Source organism: Aquarana catesbeiana, linkage group LG01 (assembly GCF_042186555.1).
Source record: "Aquarana catesbeiana isolate 2022-GZ linkage group LG01, ASM4218655v1, whole genome shotgun sequence".
NCBI lineage: Eukaryota > Metazoa > Chordata > Amphibia > Anura > Ranidae > Aquarana > Aquarana catesbeiana.
This window is the reverse complement of record NC_133324.1, coordinates 882,492,498-882,513,640: the sequence shown is the minus strand read 5'-3', so window position 1 is coordinate 882,513,640 and position 21,143 is coordinate 882,492,498. Positions and strand designations below refer to the sequence as shown.

Sequence of the window (21,143 nt, the reverse complement as noted above, 5' to 3'; positions counted from 1 at the left end):
TTTTTTTTTTTTTAGCAGAGACCCTAGGGAATAAAATAGCGGTTGTTGCAATATTTTATGTCACACGGTATTTGTGCAGCGGTCTTTCAAACGCAATATTTTTTGAAAAAATACACTAATAAATTTAAAAAAAAACTAAGCAGTAAAGTTAGCCCATTTTTTTTCATCCAAAAGTTTTGATTACCTGTTTTTGTGTATTTAATATTTAAGATATAGTTTTTTTATTTTTTTTTTATCTAAATTCTACATACAAGTGAACTGATTGGAGGTTTGTTTTGTTTAATAAATGTTTAAATGTAAAAAATTTTCTGTATCACTTAAGGTTGCTTTCACACTGGAGCAGGCATGCGTTGATGGTAAAACGCTGCTAGTTTTAGCGGCGCTTTACCGTCATTTTAGCGGCGCTATTCGGCTGCTAGCAGGACGCTTATAACCCAGCTAGCAGCCAAGGAAGGGGTTAAATGCGCCCCCGAAGCGCCGCTGCCGAAACGCTTTGCAAGCGCTTCGGCAGTGGTGCGCATTCATTTCAATGGGCAGGAGTGGTGGAGGAGCAGTATACACCGCTCCAAAGATGCTGCTTGCAGGACTTCTTTTTAACATCCTGCCAGCGCATCGCCCCAGTGTGAAAGCACTCGGAATATCACACTGAGACTGCAGGGGAGCCGTTTTACAGGCACTTTACAGGTGCTATTTTTAGCCCAAAAGCGCCTGAAAAACGCCCCATTGTGAAAGGGGTCTAACTGTTAGATTTTATGAGATGAAGGGAAAAAAAAAAAATCGGCCTAATATATCGGCCCAAAAAAAATCGGCATCACATATCGGCCATCGGCCACCGCGATTTCTAAATATCGGCATCGGCCAGAGAAAAACCCATATCGGTCGACCTCTAATCACTATCCCTGCAGTCCCAGGAGCTTACAATTGCATGATCCTCCTAACACCATATGTACATAGGCTATAGATTTTCTTTGGGTTGTGTAATGAAATCTTTTGCAGATGGAGAATTGGGACTAGGATTTCAGCATGGTAGTAGTGCTAACCACTGAGCCAACATACATTTTCTTGCCTGATTGTGGAAACGCGGAATCACTTTGGATACCAAATATTTTGCTGGCAGGTTTAAGTGTTTATATGGTTCCATTCCCAGTGAAAGGGAATTTCAGATTATTTTACATTATCATTCTGATAATTGTCCAGATTGAATACAGAAATACTGGGGTGGGTCAGACTTTGTCTGGAAATTCATTTATAAATTCAGACTCAACCTGTGTGGGAGATTCAGGTCACTTTCCAAGCAGCTGCACAGCAAAATTTACATGAAAACCATCTCTGTGCGAGTAACGTTTTCCACCTAAAACCATTTTTATTAATTATTCTTTTGTTCATATTCCTCCACGTTTACAGACATAATCAAAATATCTTTGTAAAAGAAGCCCATCCTAAACAAAAATATGACAAACAAGTCATATTTTGATTGAATATTTTTAACAATTACTTTTCCTTTTCAATCTGCAACCGCTGTAAGTTTCTGAAAATGCAGTAAAATATGGCTACCTGGAGGTGTTCTATACACAGAATGTGTACAGAACCCCCCACAGAAACATTATTTGCTGCATGTGTGATTCGCTGATTTTCCCAGAATTCTACCCTAAGATATGTCAGATTTCAGGCATTCCCTGCAACAAAAATTTTATTTTTGGTGAGATACTCCCAGTAGGAAATCACGTCTAAAGGGATGCAGCTTTCCTCATTATTGCCCTTCAGGTGCTGCAGCTGCATAATTATGACACATAATTATGACACATGGTATAGCCAGGGCTGCTGTTAAAAATTATGGGGCCCTATACCAACTACCTGACAGAGCCCCCCCAACCTCTGAAAATATCAAATTATATTTTCGCTAAAATGCCATGGCTGTGATGCTTTGCTGCCCCGCCATGGCAGAAACTATACCCTCATTGATAAATACCACTTCAATTACATAGTTAAATAAAGACACCAGTCCATAATGAGTGTCTACAATTGTCCCTATCCCTGTACATTGTATCTCATTAAGATGCTCATCTATTATATCATTATTTATTTAAGGTACCCATTTAGCGCTGTCAATTTACACAGAGCTCCACACATACATTGCACAGTCACATCGGTCCCTACCCTCAAGGAGGCCACAATCCAAGGTCCCCAACTCACATTCATATACTAGGGCCAATTTTGGACAGAAGCTAATTAACCTACAGCATGTCTTTGGAGTGTGGGGGGAAACCAGAGTGTCCGGAGGAAACCCACGCAGGCATAGGCAGAACATGCAAACTCCAGGCTGGTAGTGTCATGGTTGGGATTCGAACCAGCGACCCCTTTTACTGCTAGGTGAGAGTGCTACCCACTACACCACTGTGCCGCCCAATTGAATAGCACTGTTCTGCAAGTGCCCCGCAACCGCGTGCAAAGCATGCAGTTGTGGTGTGCCATTTTTATGGTTAAAACAGGCAGTTTGCACACATCTCAAAAAGGAATTTTGTCCCACTCCTCTTTGCAGCTCTCTGTTCCAAGTCATTAAGGTTTTGAGGTTAACATTTGGTAACTCGAACCCTCAGCCCCCTCCACATATTTTCTGTGGGATTAAAGTCTGGAGACTTACTAGGCCACTCCAGGACCTTAATGTGCTTCTTCTTGAGCCACTCCTTTGTTGCCTTGGCCATGTGTCTTGGTTATTGTCATGCTGAAATACACATCCACGACCCATTTTCAATGCCCTGGCTGAGGGAAGGAGGTTCTCACCCAAGATTTTGAGGGCACATGGCCACGTCCATAGTACCTTTGATGCGGTGAAGTTGTTTTGTCCCCTTAGCAGAAAAACACCCCCAAAGCATAATGTTTCCACCTCCATGTTTGACAGTGAGGATGGTGTTTTTGGGGTCATAGGCAGCATTCCTCCTCCAAACACGGCGAGTTGGGTTGATGCCAAAGAGCTTGATTTTGGTCTCAGCTGACCACAACACTTTCACCCAGTTCTCCTCTGAATCATTCAGATGTTTATTAGCAAACTTCAGACAGGGCCTGTACATGTGCTTGAGCAGGTGAACCTTTCAGGATTTCAGTCCTTCACGGCGTAGTGTGTTACCAATTGTTTTCTTGGTGACTATGGTCCCAGCTGCCTTAAGATCATTGACATTCTCCCGTGTAGTTCTGGGCTGATTCCTCACCGTTCTCATGATCATTGAAACTCCACTAGGTGAGATCTTGCACGGAGCCCCAGACCGAGGGAGACTGACGGCTATTTTGTGTTTCTTCCATTTGCGAATAATCGCATCAACTATTGTCACCCTTTCACCAAGCTGCTTGGCCATGGTTTTGTAGCCCGTTCCAGTCTTGTGTAGGTCTACAATCTTGTCCCTGACATCCTTGGACAGCTCTTTGGTCGTGGCCATGATAAAGAGATTGGGATGTGATTGATTGCTTCTGTGGACAGGTGTTTTTTATACAGGTAACAAGCTGAGGAGAATGTTCCTAATCCCAGCTTGTTACCTGTATAGAAGACACCTGGCAGCCAGAAATCTTGCTGATCAATAGGGGATCAAATACTTATTTCACTCATTAAAATGCAAATCAATTCATAACTTTTTTGAAATGCGTTTTTCTGGAAATTTTAGTTATTCTGTCTGTTAAAACAAACCTAAAATTATAGACTGATCATTTCTTTGCCAGTGAGCAAACATACAAAATCAGCAGGGGATCAAATAATTTTTCTCTCACTGTATATAGAGAGTACAAATAAAGCTTTTATCTGCCTGGGACCACACAACCGGCCACTGTTCTATAGAAAGTTCCTCCCCAAGAGCTTGTTCCCATCTAAGCATGTACCTATGTTTACCCTTGTGGACTCTGTTCTATGGTATCAGGCTGAGCTGACTGGTATAACTGTGCAATATTGGCGGTGACTCGCACTTATGCATCCATGTCAAAGTGGATAGTTTCTTATAAAAGATATTGTTTCATCTCCAGGGCAGAGTTGGATACCCTGAAGCTTTTGGAGAGAATGTCTAAAGCTTTGTGTTTTGGCTGTGCTAGGCTCCTACAAGGTACTAAACTTGACTCTCGCATGTGCCTAATGTCCATTCACATACATAGAGCATTTTGTGCCTAGCAAACTGATGATGCCCTTAAGGAGCATGTCATTTACTGTCCCTTCAAGGCACATTGACCATGTGTTTCCTAAATCCCTCTAGTACTCAGAGTGTACCACCTCCCAGCTGTTCAAAATATCTCCCAAACTCTATATCTAATTTCTAAATTCATGTGGAGGAGTCAGCGGTGAAGTCATCAAAGAGCAAAAAACATAAAAACCTCTTTTAGACCCAAAAGAGTTTTGAATCTAAACCAGGTTTTTATGTTTTTGATCACCTCCTAGCAGCAGAAGCTGTGAAGATGACACGGGTCACCCTCATTCTTCTCTGCTTTTACAGCAGTTAATTATTGACATCCAGTCTTTTTTTCTCATGCATGCCACAGATCTCAAGGCCCCCAAATCCTTGCTTCAGCATTTTGCATAAAGACTCACCCATCTTCAGTGCGGGAGGCTGTCTGTTGTTTTTACTGGATCACTTGTTAGTTGTATCCAGGTTTTTCCTTGGAGCTCCTTTTTTTCTTTTATTTGACTTTTGAACTTCAAAACTTTCTTCTATTTGATCACTTCTTATGCCGCGTACACACGGCCGGACTTGCCAACGGGCTAAACTCCGTCGGCATTTCCGACGGAAAGATTTAGAACATGTTCTATATCTGACTCCGTCGGAAATGCCTGAAAAGTTAATCAATAACACTCTATTATTCTACGGTCCTTTCCCTTGGTGGGCTACTGGAAACCAATAGCCTAAAGCCTCGTACACACGGTACGATTGTTGGCCAACCGAGCGTCTGATTTTTGTCAAAAGGACGTGTGCCAGGATCTTGTCTTGCATACTAACGGTACACAATTGTCGTGCCACAAACACAAACCTAGTGACGTACTACGAGGAATTTCAGCTCTTGAGCACCAACCTTTGGGCCCCTTCTGTTAATTTCGTGTTTGGTGAGCATTGATTCCGAGCATGCGTGTTTGTACTTTTGACTTTTGTGTGACGGATTTGTGTACTGACCATACGAAAATTTGACGTCAAACCATTGTCCGTCAAAAATTTACTAGCCTGTCATCCAACATTTGTTGGCCAAAAGTTGGACAATAATTGTCAAAAGGAGTGTACTAACGGTAAGATTTTAGGACAACAGTCTGTCAAAAGACAATCCCCTGCCAACAATCGTACCGTGTGTACGAGGCTTTAGTGGCACCTGATTCTTCACCGCCTTTAACTTGTGCTCTTAACCAGATTCCTATTGCGGTGGGTTCTGCTCATGACAGTCCAAAATATATTGATTCCTAGATTCCTTTTTTTTATACTCAGTCAGGCAGGGTTTATTAAAGCTATCACATTTTCACAGCATAACCAAAATGTTTTTAGTTTTTTTGATAGAGTAGGGAATCCCCTATCAGTTTACTTTTTGCTGTATATTTTGATGGGGAGATTTCCCTTCATTTCCTGTAAGATGCAACAGGAAGCAAGAGGAAATCTCTTCAGTGTAAAAGGAATTCCCATCTTAGGCAGTTGTCACCAGAACATTTGTCCGCATCAGATTTTTTCTCACCTCTTACTTTTAAGACAACTCATGGCAATAGTCACAGGGCAAACAAAGCGGAGAATCGTCCCAGCAGGGACACAGACCACAATGAAAACTTGGAGGAAGGGCTAATCCTTCCCAACTCCATTCAAAACCAAAATAAGGTTTTGCTTTTAGATATACTTTACGTTACTGAGCTGTATTTTCTCTTGAATTGTAATTATACTGCCTTAATTTTCCTTATTTGTTTCTTTTCAAGGTAGATTTTACAAACAATTACAATAGGTGATATACATAAATAACAGTTAATATCGAACAATAAGTGACAGTAATATGCAAAGTGCTGTAATCTATGGTCACCAGTCTGAATTTAGTTTACTGACCATGCACAGATTTGATGTAACAGATTATCACAATGTACTGTCGCCTGTGTTGTTTTAGTGCCCATCTTTACATGCCATTTAACCTTTGTGCAGTCAGGATAACCTTCACTTTGATTGTTAGACCCCTTTCACACTGGAGGACTGGAGGCATTTTTCAGGTGCGTTTAAGCTAAAAATAGCGCCTGTAAAATGCCTCATCTGCAGTCCCAGTGTGAAAGCCCAAGTGCTTTATCACTGGGGCGCTGCGCTGGCTGGACGTTAAAAAGTCCTGCAAGCAGCACCTTTGGGGCACTTTAGGAGCAGTGTATACACCGCTCCTAAAGCACCCATGCCCATTGAAATCAATGGGCAGCGCCGCCGAAGCGTCTGCAAAGCGCCTCGGCTGCGGCGCTTTGTGGGGGCGCTTTTAACCATTTATTTAGCCGCTAGCGGAGGGGTTTAAAGCTCCCCGCTAGCGGCCGAAAAGCATCTCTAAAACTGCGGTAAATCGCTGCTAACCGCCGACACCCCCGAGCTGTCAGTGTGAAAAGTGCCCTTACTGTTTACTGCACTTTGATACCTGTGCTTAGATTGCTACACTGAAGCTGTGGTTAGATTTAGGTTGTTCTTTTTAATCTCCTGCCATGGATTGCTGTGGATCTGAATTTAATTTGAAATGTTTAGTTCGGGAAGTAATGTTATTATTTCTTTTCTTTCAGTCTGCGGATGTGACCTGGCCCAGGGAGGATTCTTTGTGCGTCAAGGAGATTACGTTTGTACTCAGGACTATCAGAGGCTGTATGGCACCAGATGCTTCAGCTGCGATGAGTTCATTGAAGGGGAGGTGGTCTCTGCGCTGGGAAAAACCTATCATCCTCGTTGTTTTGTATGCGCTGTATGCAAGTGAGTAAGGAGCTGCTTTCCTTCATCAGGCTTAATCACAAGATATGTAATTTAAAGAGTATGCTCAGAATCAACCGATAGCAAAGTTTTACTGTTAAACTGAACTGGCCTTAAATGTTTTAGGATCAAGACAATGTCCATGGTGCCTACAAGGACCTGTGTTGGTCTTCACATTGATTCCTTTATCTGTCCAGAGCTTCCCTATAATATATAGTTATGGCGGTACATGGGGCCTTGGCTTCTACCAAGTCAACGTTAAGCCCCACACATTCCTGGTACTAAGCACTTCAGTGAGTAGTGGAGGCTAAAGGTGCCTGCACTTTAGCAGTGCTTTTGTCTTAGAAATCTTATAGGCCAGGTCAGATTTACTTTAAAGTGTTACTAAACCCACATACATACAGTATATACAGTAAAATCAGTCTGTATATGCAGTAAAGCATGTTTGTTATTCTCACTGTGGAACCTAAGGGGTTAATCCTCTGCATTGTGTAAAAAGGCTGTTTGATCCCGTCTTCTCTGATCCTCTTCCACTTTCCCCAATCCAACTCCTGACAGTACAGAGCCTTGGGGACAAGCTGCACATGCTTGGTTTGAGAGTTTTATTTTTTTTTTTGGAAGGGTGCATGTGATTAGCACAGGGCAAATCAGCACTGTCCAGACAGAGGGTCAGGGGACCCACAGCCTCATAGGACAGTCAGAGTAGAATGAAAAGTCCTGCTACAAGCTTTAGTCAAACACTGATAGAAGTAATAAGATTGCTATATACTGCTGATGAGAAAAAGGTATTTAGCCATTTATATTTACTAAAATAATTGCATTCCTATGTTCTGCGTACTGTCGTAAACCAGATATAGTGAATGCAGGGTCCTGGGTTTAGTAACACTTTAAATAAGAATTCAACTGTATGAGGTCAGAATACACTCTGTGATATCGCCAGTCTTACTTGCAACGCTTCCAATAATAAATTGATAGGTCTTCAATATTTCCTGCGCAAGAGGTATATTATTCTGCAACCATAGGTATCTATTGTAATAATAACAGTATTGCTTTTGCTGTTATTTATTGGGATAGGCATCCTCGAGTGAGAGCGTCTTATAGACAGCAAGACTCCACATATGGGTTCATGTTTAAAACTACTATTAGTGTGAACATAGGCAGTATTCCTAGATAAAAAATAATAAATAAATAAAACGTGAAGAAAAAATGGTGGTGACTTTAGGTTTCTGGGGGGGGGGTTATGAGTTCAGGAACCTAAAGTCACTCAGTGGAGTAAAGGTCCAATTTAACCGAACTCTTCAAATGCATCTTCCATTTAATTTCATACATGCAGTAGTTGTTATGTTTTTGTTTGGGGTTGATTTACTAAAAGAATGGAGAATGGTCACTCGGCATAGTGACCTTTGTTTATTGGCCTTCGGTAATTTAAACCCAAAAGGTTTTAAACTGACCACACATTTTCACATCTAGGTGTTGCTATTTTACAGGCGTTTTTTCCAGCGTATTTGTGGGCGTTTTTGCAGACTTTTTGCAGACTTTTTGTACAGGCGTTTTCAAGGTTAAAAGGTCACCAATATAAAAGCAGTAAAACGCCTGTAATCTGCCAAAAAAGAAGCTCCTGTACTTTTTTGAACGACGGGCGTTTTGCTTCAGGCGATAGAACGCTCAGATGTGAACAGGGGCCATTGAAATGAGTGGGATTTGTCTTGCTGGGCATTTTTAGAGCTGAGGGTTACAGCAGAAAAACGCCCAAAAATGCCTAGGTGTGAACGGAGCCTTAGGATAAATATTCATTTTACAGTGTGATTGTATAGTCTCTTTAGATCTACCAAGGGCTTGTGTGATGGGATACAAATTGAATATATTGTTTAGTTGGCCCCTGTACTGTAGATTTGTTAAGGCAAGCCATACATGCCTTATCAAAACATTCTCTAGCAATAGACACCAAACTGAGAATGTGCAGAGTAACTCCAAAGGCTCTGTCTAGTCAGGAGATTGGGAACAGTGGAAGAATGGGAGAATCAGAGAAGACAGGATCAAACAGCCTTTTTACACAATGCAGAGGATTATCCCCTTAGGTTCCACAGTGAGTATAACAAACATTCTTTACTGCATATACAGACTGATTTACTGTTGTGGGTTTAGTATCACTTTAAGTCTAAAGGAGGTTGTAAGAAGATTCTACTACTAGATTGTAATGCATATGGCCATCTTACAAATTACTATGTACTGCAAAGGCCAACCTAAATGTTTATTACTATTTATAACAAATCAATAAGACCTTCACTCTTCCTAATTCTTGGTATATATAACGGATATCATATAATCATATTGTAACTTTTGGCTGGCTTCGGGTTTATTGTTGCCTTTACTGGATTTTTATGACCATCTGAAATGTATTTCAATTTGTGTTGTCCTAGTAATTACATTTCTGAAAGTTTCTTTGTTAATGTAAAATTTATTTGTATCTTAGAAACCCGTTTCCTCCTGGTGATCGTGTGACTTTTAATGGGAAGGAGTGCATATGCCAAAAATGTACCACCTCCCCCACTGTTACTAACAGTAATCTCTCTATCCAGTCTCTCAGAAGTAAGTTACTTTTTCCTTTTTTTTTACACTTAATACTATTGTGACATCAGCATTTAAGAGGATTTCTTTTCCAAATGACTCGGGGAGATGCATGTTGTACTATAGACATGACAGCACCTAACATAGTCCACCTTGAAAATAGCCATCCCTCTTTTTTCCTCTTCTGTTACATAGGAGAAGATGGCTGTCACAAGCACAGATAAACACTAGGTTGCCCTAAACACATATTAATGTTATGCAGTGGCAGCTGATGGTAATTTTCAGGGGGCAAACAGTGCACCCACAGCCACCCACCCCCGGTCTTGTTGGTTGATCGGTTGGGTCTAGGGAGGAGAACTTACCCCATCTATGGCAGCATCATGGGTGGCTTCCCCTTCCCCTGCTCAGCAGGTTTCGTCCCCCCCCTCCTCTTCCCTTTTCCTCCCTCCTCCTTGGCGGCCAATCGGAATGCTTCTCCTTTCGGCCAATTGGAAAGGGGTCTCAGACTTCGCTATTGTCACACAACTGGGTGGGCTCAGTTCGTGGTGCTCTGCACCCCAAGCCCACTCTATTTTGAAGCCTATTAGAGCCTTCATTGGAATCCATGCATCCGGCCTCCTGCAAGGGGGGCAGACGCATAGATAGGGGGGCGGAGCCCATACATCCTTAATGGACGGGCCACCCCTGATGTAATGCATCTTACTGTTGTCACAAGTTGTAGTACATAGGTGTCCATAATATACAGTATCTCACAAAAGTGAGTACCCCCCCTCACATTTTTGTAAATATTTTATTCTATCTTTTCATGTGACAACACTGAAGAAATGACACTTTGCTACAATGTAAAGTAGTGAGTGTACAGCTTGTATAACAGTGTAAACTTGTTGTCTCCTCAAAATAACTCAACACACAGTCATGAATGTCTAAACCGCTGGCAACAAAAGTGAGTACACCCCTAAGTGAAAATTTCCAAATTGGGCCCAATTAGCCATTTTCCGTCCCCGGTGTCATGTGACTCATTAGTGTTACAAGGTCTCAGGTGGGAATGGGGAGCAGGTGTGTTAAATTTGGTGTTATCGTTCTCACACTCTCATACTGGTCACTGGAAGTTCAACATAGCACCTCATGGCACAAAACTCTCTGAGGATCTGAAAAAAATAATTGTTGCTCTACATAAAGATGGCCTAGGCTATAAGAAGATTGCCAAGACCCCGAAACTGAGCTGCAGCATGGTGGCCAAGACCAGAAGTTCCACTCAGAACAGGCTTCGCAATGGTCGACCAAAGAAGTTGGTCGACCATGGCCTCGCACATGCTCAGCATCATATCCAGAGGTTGTCTTTGGGAAATAGACGTATGAGTGCTGCCAGCATTGCTGCAGAGGTTGAAGGGGTGGGGGGTCAGCCTGTCAGTGCTCAGACCATATGCCGCACACTGCATCAAATTGGTCTGCATGGCTGTCATCCCAGAAGGAAACCTCTTCTAAAGATGATGCACAAAAAAGCCCGCAAACAGTTTGCTGAAGACAAGCAGACTAAGGACATAGATTATTGGAACCATGTCTTGTGGTCCGATGAGACCAAGATAAACTTATTTGGTTCAGATGGTGTCAAGCATGTGTGGCGGCAACCAGGTGATGAGTACAAAGACAAGTATGTCTTGCCTACAGTCAAGCATGGTGGTGGGAGTGTCATGGTCTGGGGCTGCATAAGTGCTGCCGGCACTGGGGAGCTACAGTTCATTGAGGGAACCATGAATGCCAACATGTACTGTGACATACTGAAGCAGAGCATTATCCCCTCCCTTTGGAGACTTAGCCACAGGGCAGTATTCCAATATGATAAACGACCCCAAACACTCCTCCAAGATGACCACTGCCTTGCTAAAGAAGCTGAGGGTAAAGGTGATGGACTGGCCAGGCATGTCTCCTGACCTAAACCCTATTGAGCATCTGTGGGGCATCCTCAAATGGAAGGTGGAGGAGCTCCAGCTCCGTGATGTCGTCATGGAGGAGTGGAAGAGGACTCCAGTGGCAACCTATGAAGCTCTGGTGAACTCCATGCCTAAGAGGGTTAAGGCAGTGCTGGAAAATAGTGTTGGTCACACAAAATATTGACACTTTGGGCCCAATTTGGACATTTTTACTTAGGGGTGTACTCACTTTTGTTGCCAGCGGTTTAGACATTAATGGCTGTGTGTTGAGCTATTTTGAGGGGACAGCAAATTTACACTGTTATACAAGCTGTACACTCACTACTTTACATTGTAGCAAAGTGTTATTTCTTCAGTGTTGTCACATGAAAAGATATAATAAAATATTTACAAAAATGTGAGGGGTGTACACACTTTTGTGAGATACTGTATGTAAGTTGCTTATACTTACAACACCTTTACTGTATACTCCATGTTTACTCAGATGTAAAAGCCGTGCACCATATGTGTGACATGGTAACATTGAGGATGCATGTGTTCGGGAGAATTCACCAATTCATGGAATTTTAAAGTGAAACTCCTCCTCTGGTATGAATTTAGCAGGGACCCCATGCCAAAAAAGGAAAAATTCATGGGTTTCCCCCAAAAACCACTGCAGACCCTAGGTCTGGTATGGATTTTAGGTGAGACCCCACGCCAAAGACCCCAGTGTTTATGTCAGCGGCAGTGGGAAGTGGAGTGTCATTTGGAGCAAGGCGAGCAACGGGAGCTGTTTTTGTGATCCTAACGTGGTTTAGTATATTATGATAATGTATAAATCAATTTACATAACACTTTACATTCTGGTATTCAGTCCTTGACTTTAAGTAGCTTACAGTACAAGGTCTTTAGCTTCCATTCATACATACACAGACTTGGGCCAATTTAGCAAGGAGCCAATTAAACGACCACCGTGTCTTCAGTGTGTGGAAAGTATCCCATGCAAGTGCAGATTTAGCGTGCAAACTCCATGTAAATAGTGTCCTGGTCGGCATTCAAAGCAAGGACCCCAGTACTGCAAAGGAGAAGGGCTAACCACAAAGCTACTGTGCTGCCCATTTGCTTATTCTATCTAATGGTAAATGCAGCCCTAATGCAGGTTTGCTAGTTTGTGATGACATTGTCTCCTTCTCATCAATACAACTCTCATTGCTGGGCAGTAAAGAACTGCTGTAAGGCAATGTTTTTGTGTTCGGACGGGCAGATGTGGAATGACACCACAGCACAGTGGGTGGTTCACAAATAAGTCATTAAATTTCACATGGAAGAAGGAGCAAAAGCCACAGCAGTCAGAACTGCATAAGTTGTTATGTTTGAAGACTAAGACATGGGGGACATTTTTCTTTTATTGAGTGCGGCAATACAAGGCTGTTATTATGAAATATATCTGGACTCACCCCAGTTTACAGCTGTTTTTTATTAGCAATACTTTTTTAAACCAGACATTTGATTAAGAGGCATATTTTGTTTATCTTTTTATATTGGCTTTGTAAAAACTGTTTTCCATGTTAAATTACAGTTAAACATTTGTTTCTCAGGATCACTTCAGTATGTAGGCAAGGCAACATTTTCAGATTTTACTTGTGTTACCCACAAGTAGAACAATTTACTGTATTGTAATATGACTACTGAGATATAATGGTGCTCTTTGAGATCCAGTACACAAGTGTCAGACCAGTACACGACCAGATGCGTGCCATAATGAATGTATGTCAGTTTGTGTTTCCATATTTTGATGCACATTGCTGCTTGTTTTTTATGCAGTAGTAATATATGAGGTCCGACACAAACCAATGAGACTAATGCCTAGTACACACGGGCTGAATGTCGGAAGACATTGGCAGGTTCAGTAAACACAGGCCGACATTCACGGCTGGCTTCTGTGAGATGAGCATGCTGGAAAACCAGCAGCTGACTGGCTCCCGATCAGCGGTCTCAGCCAATGGCAGAGAACGCTGATTGGAGTGTTCTGGTGGGGGGGGCTATCCCCCAGTCAGAACACAACAGCTCAGCCTGCAAGATTGCTTTACTAATGTCAGATCGTTAGTACAGCGGCTCTGAACGATGTTCAACTCACTGGGTCAAATGAAAAAAAAAAAAAAGATTAATGTGTACCAGGTTTAACCATTTAGCTCGGACCTAAGAGTGGGAGGGGAGAGACAAAGAGATGGTTATAGAACGTGTTCCAACCTGTCACAGTGGGGCAAGGCTCAACTCGATTGCTACACTCAGTATGAGTCAACATGTGTTCAAATATAGACGTTTTCTTACCTTTGGTCGGAAAATGTTGGAGTGCAAGAGCGAACAGCAAATTAACATCAAGTTAATCAAGTTAATCAATGTAACGCATTGAGGATGAACCAAATTTATTGAATTCGGTATTTTTAGGTAATAACAACATCACTGTGCTTGAACATTCCACCCTATTCATCAGACCTGGGTCCCTGCGACCTCTACCTCTTCCCAAAGATCAAGTCAGTACCCATTTTTTGTTGGTGAAAGATGTGAAAGCCGACGGAGATCTTCAAGAGCCTTTCAGAAAACGATCTGCACAATTGCTTTGAACGTCGGCAGCGTTGTTTGCCGCTGTGTGCCAACTCAAAAGGGAACTATTTAGAATGTGATCATTGTGGATTTTCTTAATTTATTAAATACAAAGTGTGTAGGCACAGTCTCGTTTTTTTTTTCCTTTTTTCGTTCAAGTAATTTATAGAATGTCAATGTAATTGAAGTCATAAAACATAAAAGAATGATGGCAGAAAAAAGACCAAGTGGTCCAGCAAATCTGCCCTTTTTTTAACCTTTTAGCGCCGGCACCTCACAGCCCTTTAAGAGGTTTATGACACTGGGAAGTGGGGCACGGCTTAAGATCACGTTAAGATCACGTGACCGCCATGATTGGCGGTCACGTGGTCCGGAAAGCTTTCGCAGCTCTCAGCACAGGTGTATTGGCAGCAATTCACGCAAACATGTGTCCCCCCCCTCCCGGCGCTAAGGACCAGGCGCCGAGAGGCCCCATATATGCGTATGGCTGGCGCCAAGGGGTAATATTTTACATGTTTTTGTTGCTTTTTACCTTTTTGATCTATGTTTGTCCCAAGCATGTTAGAATCCACTTACTGTTGACTGACTCACTAACTCTGCTGGAAGTCTATTCCAAAGAGAAGTCGAGCCTGAGCTTGTTTGGCTGGGCTTCTCCTATGGGTCACAGGAGTGCAATTTGTTTTGCACTCCTGTGACCCGTTTTCAGCAGAGAGCAGATTGAAGTCCTTACTCTGCTGACGTCACTGAAAACAGTCCAGGTACTGCGTCATCACGACAATGAAGTCTGGATCCGCCGGGTGCCTGGACTGATGGCCGTCTCGGTCTCCCAGCGGGCCACTGAGATGGCCGATCCTCGCTCCTCCACAGCTCAGCACTCCAATGAGCTTGGAGGAGCAGAGCAGGAGAGATGCTGACTGACAGGCAGCAGCTCTCTGCTTAGGGAGCCGAGAGAACCGAGCCATCGGCGGTGTTTGGTGGCTCAGTTCTCAGTGCAGAGGCGGCGGGGGACAGATGCAGCATCAGACAGATGGATGCTGCATCCACCTAGGTAAATATGATTATGGGGGAAAAAAATTCTCATACTTCTCTACTCTCTCAGTAAAATGATATTTTCTAAGATTAGTTTTCCTCCGGCTAGTTTGAGGTCATGTCCCCGTGTTCTTGATTTTGACTTTATACTGAAAATACTAGCACCCTAAACCTTATTCACCCCCTTGATGTATTTAAAGGTTTCAGTCATGTCTCCCTTTTCCCTACTTTCCTCCAGACTATACATATTAAGTTTCCACAGGTCTCTCATGATATGTTTTATCCCCCAGACCTTAAACCATTTTTGTTTTAACAAATTATGTGTTTAACAAATTGATAATTTTTGATATATAAACTATAATCTATAATCTAACTGTCTAACTTAATTACTGTATGATTATATCTTTTTGAACAGTACACAATTAAATATCATATACCTAATCCCAAGTTTGAGGTTGTACATTTTAACTTATTCCAGAAAATCCCTTTATTATATCTTTAAAGTGATTCTAATGAAAAGATTTTTTAAAAATAATAAACATGTTATACTTACCTGCTCTGTGCAATAGTTTTGCACAGAGCAGCCTGATCCTCTACCTTTTGGGTCCACTGCCGACGGTCCTGCTCCTTCTCCCTGCCGAGAGCAAGTCTTTTGCTATGGGGGCACTCAAGCAGGTTCACTTCCGAGCCGCTCTCTGTGTATTCAATCACACCCAGAGCGTGGCTCAGGCGCCACACCCACTCTGTTCATTTTCTCACTAGCTGTGAATGGCTCCTGCTGCTGTGTGAGCCAATGAGGAGAGATAGACCTGTGAAAGCCGCTGCTCTCGTACACATCCCTCAAACTGTTGTGTGGGCCAATGAGGAGATAGAGACCTGTGAAAGCCGCTGATCTCATGCACATGCCTAGATTAAGATGGGGCTCGGGTAAGTATAAGTGGAAGCTGAGGGGGGAGCTACACCCAGCAGGTTTTTTACCTTCATGCATGAAGGTTAAAAACCTTCAACCTTTAGAACCACTAGGCCAGAACATTTTTTTTCTCATTTTAAATGGAAAAAGGAAAAGTTAAAACTCTTTATCAGTTTGTTTCCAATTGGGGAGATTTCCCTTAACTTCATGTCTCTCCAAAGTAGGAGAGATCCCTTTTAAAAAGTCATCACCAGTGTACCCATTGGGAAATATTCCCTCTTCTTCTGTATTGGCGACAACTCAAAGTTTGGGATTTCACTTACTTTTAGCCCGGGTGACAAAAGTCACCAGGACATATACAGTGTAAATCTCCTTAGCAGAGGCAGATACTGCAATAAAAACCTGACAAAGGTATGATTATTCAGTTTTCGGGTGCCTTAATAGAAATGTGCTATTACATATTGGCCAGTAGAAATTTCTAGAAGAAATATCTCTGAGCTTTTGTCTACCGCTTTCCACTTGATACTGATATGGACCTTTTAAGTGGTGTTTGGTGGCTCATAATCAAGTGTAAGAGTGTAAGCTTTGCTCTCATAGGCCCTGATACAGAGATGACGTGATCTTTACAGGAGCATGACGATGAAGTGATCCCAAAGTGAACCTAAGGCTTCCTATTATTCCTGTATATGCGAAGTCTCCTTATGGATCATAACAGAATGAAAAAGCCCCCAGATCTCTTGCAGTTTATCTCCCATCTCACCCCATTGTAGCACCATTGTTCATCCTCATGTCATAAAATGCATTATTTCCTAAAGGATAATTGTTTTTTCAGTATATGAAACCCAGTTGATGTTTTTCAGAACAATGAATACCATGTTTTTTGTATTCACAGACTGCGGTGGTTGTGGCTTGGAAATAAAAAATGGTCAATCATTGGTTGCCCTAGAAAAACACTGGCACTTGGACTGTTTCAAATGCAAAATCTGTGGGGTCCATTTAAAGGCAGAATACATTAGCAAGTAAGTGAACAAAAATTGTATAGTATATTTATTTTAAGTAAGGTTAGCATTTAAATGTGTGTAAAAATCGATCTAGTTTTATGTAAATAGATATCCATTGTCTATATACATTGTAATTTTATTATTGTAATTTTATTATTGTCAAGAACAAACTACTATGTAGGATGTATACAAGTCTGGTTTTAGCGTGCCAGTTATCCTTAGCTGTTGATTATTGGATGGCGTGGCTTTGGGTGCTGTTGGGTGATGTTTAAGTGCAGGTGTTTACAGGGGTCTGAATGTGTCAGTGTTAAGCTGGCCATACAATAGTACATTTTCTAACAAACATTTGTACAAAAAATTATACAAAAATTCTCACTACATTCAATGACTTGAGTCTCAGTCCACACTGACGCAAATTCTATGTGGATTAAATCTGATCCGAAAAGCATAGATTCTCATGTCATCTGAAAAAAACATTGTTTGCTATGAAATCTATTTACATCTATGCGATGCGATTCTCATCTGGTCAAAAAAAGGGTCCTGTGTGAGTTTAGTGCGGGTTCAGTGCAAATTTTATCTCCAGCTATGCTAAATCCCCTCAGAAATCACAATTATTCACATTAGAATAGCACCAGTCACAATAGAAATAGCACTGTGAAATCGCATCAGATTCTCACCACATCAGTGTGAACCGAGACTTAATAATGTCATTCATCTTGATCCCACAGGACCCGGTATATTTTTTACTGGGGCTACCTTTACCAACCATGATCAGCCATGTTCTAACGGAAGCCAGGTGTCTGATTGCTTTGAAATGAAAACAATCATTGCCTCCATCTCGAATTCATGACGTTTATAACATGGAATATTTGACTGCTCATTTGAATTATATACTCCCAAGGTTCAATAAGATTTGGTGTCCCTGACATCTATTCGAACCATAAACACATCCTTGAAACTTACATTCGGGTGTTTTCCCCATGTAGGATTTTATGAGGGTGTCCGGTAGGGTGAAGTATACCTTCTCGTATTTCCTTTTACTTTGCTGTAGTCTTCTACTCTCTTTACTTTTCTCTTTTCTTGTTGTTACTAAGGTAGCGTACCACTTTCTCTACTGTGGATTTTGCCTGCTATTTACAGTAAAAGGCCATTACAGGTCAATACATTTATAGCTATGAATATGTTCATTGCTATACCTTTGTCCTACACTGGTTATGTACAGTGTCTTGAAAAAGTATTCACACCCCTTGACATTTTCCACATTTTGTCACGTTACAACCAAAAACGTAAATATATTTTTTGGGATTTTATGTGACCAACACCAACACAAAGTGCGCCATAATTGTGAAGTGGAAGGAAAATGATAAATGGCTTTCAATTTTTTTACAAATATGTGAAAAGTGTGGCGTGAATTTGTATTCAGCCCCCTTTACTCTGATAGCCCTAACTAAAATCTAGTGGAACCAATTGCCTTCAGAAGTCACCTAATTAGTAAATAGAGTCCACCTGTGTGTAATTTAATCTCAGTATAAATACAGCTGTTCTGTGAAGCCCTCAGAGGTTTGTTAGCGAACCTTAGTGAACAAGCAGCATGATGAAGGCCAAAGAACACACCAGACAGGTCAGGGATAAAGTTATGGAGAAGTTTAATGCAGAGTTAAGCCCCATACACACTATCAGATTTTCTGCTGATTTTTTCCTTCAGATTTACCAAAACCATATAATACGAGGTCAAACCTTTGGAGTTTCAATTTGTATGCAATCAAGCAGGCCCTTGCGCTACATGGTTTTGGTAAATCTGAAGACAAAAATCAGCAGAAAATCTGATAATGTGTATGGGGCTTTAGGTTATAAAAAATACCACAAGTTTTGAACGTCTCACGGAGCACTGTTCAATCCATCATCCGAAAATGGAAAGAGTATGGCACAACTGCAAACCTACCAAGACATGGCCATCCACCTAAACTGACAGGCCGGGCAAGGAGAGCATTCATCAGGGAAGCAGCCAAGAGGCCCATGGTAACTCTGGAGGAGCTGTAGAGATCCACAGCTCAGGTGGGAGAATCTGTCCACAGGACAACTATTAGTCGTGCACTTCACAAATCTGGCCATCATGTAAGAGTGGCAAGAAGAAAGTCATTGTTGAAAGAAAGCCATAAGAAGTCCCATTTGCAGTGTGTGGGAAGCCATGTGGGGGACACAGCAAACATGTGAAAGAAGGTGCTCTGGTCAGATGAGACCAAAATTTAACTTTTTGGCCTACAAGAAAAACGCTATATGTGGCGAAAAACTAACACTGCACATCACCCTGAACACACCATCCCCAGTGTGAAACTTGGTGGTGGCAGCATCATGTTGTGGGGATGCTTTTCTTCAGCAGGGACAGGGAAGTTGGTCAGAGTTGATGGGAAGATGGATGGAGCCAAATACAGGGCAATCTTAGAAGAAAACCTGTTAGAGTCTGCAAAAGACTTGAGACTGGGGCGGTGGTTCACCTTCCAGCAGGACAACAACCCTAAACATACAACCAGAGCTACAATGGAATGGTTTAGATCAGGGGTCTCCAAGCTGCGGCCCTTTGCTTGCTTTTATGCGGCCCTTGGGGCACTGTTTCATCCACTGATACAAACAATGGGACATAATTCCCCTCCACTCACACCAATGAAGGGACACAACTCCTCCCAAGATGGGGCACTATTCCCCCCAATGACACCAATGATGGGGCAAAATTTCTCCCACTGGCACCAATGATGGGGCACAATTCCTCCCAATGGCACCAACGATGGGGTACAATTTCTTCCATTGACAGCAATAATGGGGCCCAATGACACCAATGATGGGGCACAATTCATCCCAGTGACACCAACGATGGGGCACAATTCCTCCTACTGACACTAATGATGGGGCACAATTTCTCCCACTGAGACAAACCATGGGGCATTATTTTTTTTCTCACTGATGTCGTTACCTTTTCTAATCCCAATGGCCACAGTCCACCCCCCACCCCCCCACCCCCTAAAATGTCATGGACAGTGAACTGGCCTTTTGTTTCGAAATTTTGGAGACCCCTGATTTAGATCAAAGTATATTCATGTGTTAGAATGACCCTGTCAAAGTCCAGACCTAAATCCAATTGAGAATCTGTGGCAAGACTTGAAAACTGCTTTTCACAGACGCTCTCCGTCCAATCTGACAGAGCTTAAATTATTTTGCAAAGAAGAATGTCACTCTCTAGATATGCAAAGCTGTTAGAGACATACACGAAAAGACTTGCAGCTGTTATTGCAGCGAAAGGAGGTTCTACAAAGTATCGACTCGGGGGGCTGAACTCAAATGCACGCCATACTTTTCACATATTTATTTGTAAAAAATTTTGAAAACCATTTATCATTTTCCTTCCACTTCACAATTATGTGCCACTTTGTGTTGGTCTATCACATAAAATCCCAATAAAATACATTTATGTTTTTGGTTGTAACATGACAAAATGTGGAAAATGTCAAGGGGTATGAATACTTGTTTAAGACATTTTATTTTTAGCCTGGTTAACCCATCCATTTGGAACACACCCACCCTTATGGAAACCTCCTGTGGATATTGTTATCCATTGTGTATTGTTTCCCTGATGCATATGCTACCTTATTCTAATTTTTTTCCCTGAAATGTTGTACTTTATTATCTTCTGTCTATGATATACAACTTAAAAAAAAAAAAAAAAAGTAAATAAAAAAAAATTGTTCGAAAGTACTTCAAAATTTTGTTTTCTTTTAAAATTCAATTTTGGAATGAATGGACTGAACTACTGAACAAAAAAAATACATTAATTAAATGTATTTGTTTAAGAATAATGTTCTATCGTGCTCTTTTAAATGTTCTCATCGCTTAGGTCAAAGATGAATGTTCATTAACAATTAGAAAATCAAACAAATGTTCTTAAAATGAAAAATTTTTAACAAAATTCTACTTGTGTATGGCCAGCTTTGGTCTTTAAAGTGATACTAAACAGAGAAGTGTTAATTGCCATAATTAATTCACATAAATCATATATATCATGCCACTGTAGTTTTTTTTTTTTTTAAACCATCTAAATACCTTATTCCTGCACTGTAGTGTGGTCACATGATCTTTCACTGTTCTTTGGCATCTACGGGGAAAAATCCTTGGGAGGGGATTCTTTTACTCTGTTGATGTATAATCTCTACAG

At 41.6% G+C, this 21,143-nt stretch overlaps 1 protein-coding gene across 1 annotated transcript in view; it reads left to right on the top strand.

The window, feature by feature from the left end:
• The window catches only part of ABLIM2 (actin binding LIM protein family member 2), a 238,593-nt gene that overhangs the window by 47,030 nt on the left and 170,420 nt on the right, over window positions 1-21,143 (top strand). The window contains exons 3-5 of the mRNA XM_073610745.1: window positions 6,737-6,920; window positions 9,391-9,506; window positions 16,831-16,957. Coding sequence (XP_073466846.1) covers window positions 6,737-6,920; window positions 9,391-9,506; window positions 16,831-16,957 — 427 coding nt within the window. The remainder of the gene's footprint in view (window positions 1-6,736; window positions 6,921-9,390; window positions 9,507-16,830; window positions 16,958-21,143) is intronic.